The 4,494-nt window shown below is 57.6% G+C and overlaps 1 protein-coding gene across 1 annotated transcript; it reads right to left on the bottom strand.

The window, feature by feature from the left end:
* Positions 1–438: 438 nt before the first annotated feature.
* PTMS (parathymosin) lies at positions 439–4,180 on the bottom strand. Its single transcript, XM_059466293.1, has 5 exons — positions 3,893–4,180; positions 3,032–3,103; positions 2,261–2,342; positions 2,047–2,111; positions 439–1,408 (listed from the first exon to the last, which is right to left on the bottom strand). The coding sequence occupies exons 1-5, from the start codon at positions 3,938–3,940 to the stop codon at positions 1,358–1,360; spliced, it is 318 nt and encodes a 105-aa protein (XP_059322276.1). The 5' UTR covers positions 3,941–4,180; the 3' UTR covers positions 439–1,357.
* Between the last annotated feature and the right edge of the window lie 314 nt (positions 4,181–4,494).

The following is a 4,494-nucleotide window of genomic DNA, read 5'->3' as shown; positions in this document are numbered from 1 at the left end:
TTCAAAGAGGAGAAACACGAACGGCAGCTCTAAAGGTCTGCTCCGATAAAAAGACAAACGCTTGACAGCTCGCCCCAAGGCAGCCAAAGGCGGGACAGAAGCGGAGCTGCCGCCGCTCGGAGCGCTCCCCTCGCCGCGGCCGGAGCCGGGTGAGTCACGCCGGGAGGCAGCCAGGGCAGGGCTGCAGCCACAGCTCCCTTCCCTTCCCAAACCTGCTGCCCAGCAGCGCTTCCAGAGACTCAGGACAGCCCTGGAGCTTCATCCTGCGTCTGTGCCGTGCCCTCGCAGGATCCCAACAAGGGGCCCCAAACACCCAACACACGCCTCTGGATCACCTCCATCTCCCCTCCGCACCCGCTGCCGGCTGGCCACCCCCTCTGCCCACAACTCCCACCGAGCCCCGCAGGATGAGAACGCACAGCCACGCACAACCAGCGGTTTGAAACATTTTTAAACGCTTTTATTTACAGTGCTTGTTGAAAACAATATATATATTTATATCTATCATTCTCGTGATGTCTGTGCCATAGAAAACGCTGTGGCTATATTGCCGTTAATTTACAAAAAATGGTCACAAGAAAAATCTGAAAGGGAAAAAATGGAAATCAAGTTTGGTCCCCAATTGTGTCTCTCTTGATTTGTTTTAAAAAAGCCTCCAAATTAAAAAAATACACAGCTCAGATGAAATTCATATATAAAAGCAACCCTTATCTTCCAAAAAATTCACGAGGGCCAGCTTGCTGTCATGTAAACTTGGAAAAAAAAAAAAGAAAAGCTTAAAATAAATCCTGTCTCCATGTGTTGCTTAATAGAACCATTATTTGCTTGTAATATTCTTTGTCTCTCAGAGTTCAGCGGGAAAGCTGCAGGATGAGAAGAGGCCTGGGACCGGGGAACGCACCATGAGAGAGATCTGTGCCCACACCTCCTGGCGCAGGGAGGAGCTCGGGCAGCAGGGCCGGGGGGCGGGAGCGCTCAAGAATCTCACACCAGTGACAAAAACAGGCGGGCAGGTGACAAGGGGACAGGTGACAAGGGGACCGGAGGGGCTTTGCCACATGAAGCGCCTGGCGAGGTTGTGTGCCCAGGAAACCATGAGATTCTTGAGGGAGGAGGAGCACTGGGAGGTGGGGTGCAGTGAAGGGATGCAGGGACGGGGATAATTCAGCTGGGGAATGATGTCATGGACGGGCCAGGTCTTTGGGTGAGAAGGAAACTGCTGTCTTCCCCGTCTGAGAGCGTTTCTAATCTTTCCTCATCTGAGATTGTGTGAAGCCAGAGGCTAACGGGCAGTGCAAGCACAGGCTGGAATGGAGGAGGAGAGATGGACGGAACAGGGGAGATGGGAGGGGAGGACTCAAGCTTTAGAGCCATTTTCTGTCTTCTGTCTCTTTGGATCCACTTCATCCTGCATCAGCCACAGAGAGGAAGAAGAAGGAGTTACCACCAGTCACCACCCCAAGGTACATTATTTCTCCACAGAATTGTTAACTGCTGCTCTTTCCTCCATATGGAAATCTCTGTTAGGCCCACCCCAAATCCACTCCCCTCTAAAGCACCCTGGAGTGCCTGACACAGCTGGTTAAGATATGGACAGTTCCATCCAGAGGGACACCACGCCCATGCTGTTACTTCCAGGAGGTGTAAGAAGCCGAGGCTCACACCACTCCAGAAAGACCTCAGGGTCTGCCCTTATGTGGAAGATCAGACCCTTCAGTCACCGCACCCTTACAAGTCCACCTCGTGGCCTGAAGCCCAGAGGTCACAGGTAATCCAGAGGCCACTGCCAAGCACAACCTCCAGCACCTCGACTCTCTCACTTTCTCAGCACCACTGGTGCTGGTGGAAGGACCTGGATCCTACAAGGAGCATCCAGTGATTTACAATCTCCTTCCCAGATCAGATTTGTTTACCTATCTGCTCCTGAAGCAGTGAGGCCCGAGGCCTATTTGAGATTCTCAGCAGCAGCATCCACATGGATTTGATCAACAAGCAGCAAGTAGCCCCATTCCCTCTCCCCTCCATTATTCTCACACTACTGCTCACCTTCTCCTCCTCTGCAGATCGTTTCTCTGCGTGGCCATCCTGCTCCTGCCCATTCTCATCTGCTTCTAAGCACAAGCAAGAAAGGAAAATCACGGGTTAAACTGAAGCAGCATTTAAGGAAATGTAATCTCACAGTCAAGAGGGATCAGAGAGAGAATTTCCTTCCACAATCCTTTATTCCTCCATGGCCTCCTATTCCTTTAATTTTCCCTACCTTCCTCCTCATCACCACCTTCGTCTTCATCCACATCATCGGGATTCTCTTCATCATCCTCGTCAGCTCCGTTCTCCTCATCCTGAATGAAACAAACCGGTCAGAGCAGAAATTAGTGCCAGGATGACATTTTCACGTGCTCTTTGCTACAAGCACAACAAATTCCAGAGCTCCAGCCACTCCAGGTATGCATTTGAGTGCATTGTTGCTCCGACACCGTTATTCCCAGCAGCCCTCCTTCACAAAGCCCATCCTTCCAGTCCATGCCCAGCAACACGAAGCTCCTTGCCTCACATCCCGATGAGCTGCTGCCATCCCTCCCAGCAACCGCAGCATCTCTCTGATTACAGGCTAATGACTTAGCCGAGGCTCATGGTACATCTGCTCCCAGATCCCTGCCGACCTCCATCAATCTGTGCCTCTCCTCACTGCTCCTCCCCCACCTTCTCCAACACATGCTCCCTGTGGTCCGGCGCCCACTGGGGTATCCCGGGGTGCACATCTCCCGTTCCACATTCTCCCACTTGTTCTCAGCTCCGTTCCCTTCTCTGACCTTTTTTCTCCCCGATGAGCTGTGCTGACTACACCAAGTCCTTCAAGGTTCATTCTCCACAATTATCCAGGAGCTCACTACTCTCCCTTTACCTCTATGTGGATCTCCCTTGGCCTGCCGTCTTTCTTCATCTCCCGCATTCCCTTCCTAATTGCTGCCCACGGCGAGCACAAAAACCTCCCCGACGTCACCAAATCCGTCCCTCAGAAGAGCCTCACCTCTACTATCTCCTTCTTCTTTTCTTTGTGGACTGCTTTCTCTTCCAGTTTTTCCTTCTTTTCTTTCCTTTCCTAGATATGAAACGAGGTGCGGGGGGAAGGGGGGAGGAAAACCAACAACATTCCGGCGGTCAACGGCAATAAAAGAATAAAGGACGGGGATGCCTAGACAAAGAAGGCTGGAAGGCTCCTCGTCGGCATAGCGGGCGAGGAGGAGACATATTAGGCGTTAAATCCGCCCGCCTGACAAAGGAAAACAGCGCAGCGAACGCGCGTCACAGCTACTTTTAGCCCGCACACGCGTGTGGAAACCAGAAGTGGCACGGAAGAGTTTTAACGATTTATTACCAAAAAGAAAAAAAAAAAAAAAAAAAAAAAAGGCAACCTTGCCCGTAGGATCGAGGCGTTTCCGGACCTCTCTCTCTCTCTCCATTCCACCCCTCCCTCCTCCTTCCCCCGCCACCCGAGGGCCCGCGCTTTGCTTTGTGTCCACACAACTTTCGCCCTGCTCCGCCGTGACACCGCTTCCCGCCCTCCCCCTCCCGCCGACCCCGCTCCGAGCGGCGCCGAGCGGAGCCGAACCCAGCGCGCGCTCGCGCCGCACGGCCAATGGGGGGCGGGGGCGGGGCGGGGGGCGCGAGGGCCCTCGGGGCCCCCCCCGCCCCGCCCCCGCCCCCCCATTGGCCGGGCGGCGCGCGAAGGGGCCGCGCGCGCCCCCCGCCGCCCGGGCACCTCACGGAGCCCCCGGCCCCCCCGCCCCCTTCCCCCGCCGAGCCCGCTCCCTCCCCTCCCCTCCCGCCGGGAGCGCCGCCGGTTGCCAGGGTGGGCAGAGGGGAGCGGGAGGGGAGGGAGGTGTCTCACCTTAGCGCTCAGCTCCGCCGGTGCCTCCTCAACGCGTTTTTCCGACATCCTGGCCCCCCGGTTGCGAAGGGAAGAGGCCGGTGGGAAGCGTGCGCGGGAGGGAGGGCGAGAGCGAGAAGGGGTCAGCGGCGGGAGCGCAAAGTCCCAGCGGTCCGCAGGCGGCGGCAGGATCCCGCCCCGGGGGCCAAAGTACCAGGGTCTCCCGCGGTGGGGGGATCCGCCGGGGCAGGGGATTTATACAGCGCCGGTGACGAGGGAAGGAGGGACCTGGGGAGGGAGGAGAGAGGGACGGGAGGCGGAGGAGGGAGGGGAGAGGGACGGGCCGCTAGAACAATGTGCGCTCAGCCGCGGCCGCCCGGCAGCGGGGGGGCGCACCGCGGGTCCCCGCAAGGCGCCGCACGGCCCCGTCGAGGCCAGCCGAAAGCCCCGCTCCGCGCCGAGGTGCTGCGGCTCCGACGGGAAGCGTCCCGGGAGGGGAGGGGAGCCGAGCCCTCTGCCCGCAGCACGCCCGGGGAGCCGCCCGTACAGGCTGGCTGGCTCTCCAGGAGGAATCCGGGGGAGGCGAGAAGCGGCGCTGCGGGGCCGTGTGGGAGGGCAGCGCT

The sequence above is a fragment of the Ammospiza nelsoni genome, chromosome 2 (genome assembly GCF_027579445.1).
Source record: "Ammospiza nelsoni isolate bAmmNel1 chromosome 2, bAmmNel1.pri, whole genome shotgun sequence".
NCBI classification, from domain to species: Eukaryota; Metazoa; Chordata; class Aves; order Passeriformes; family Passerellidae; genus Ammospiza; species Ammospiza nelsoni.
This window is presented reverse-complemented; position numbering and strand designations above follow the sequence as displayed.

Excerpts from the sequence above, each read along its gene's own strand:
- PTMS (XM_059466293.1), bottom strand. The coding sequence starts at position 3,940 with ATGTCGGAAAAACGCGTTGAGGAGGCACCGGCGGAGCTGAGCGCTAAG. Across the intron at positions 2,112-2,260 it reads AGGTGGTGATGAGGAGGAAG|AAGCAGATGAGAATGGGCAG; the intron begins GTAGGGAAAATT and ends GCTTGTGCTTAG. Across the intron at positions 1,409-2,046 it reads GATCTGCAGAGGAGGAGAAG|GATGAAGTGGATCCAAAGAG; the intron begins GTGAGCAGTAGT and ends TGGCTGATGCAG.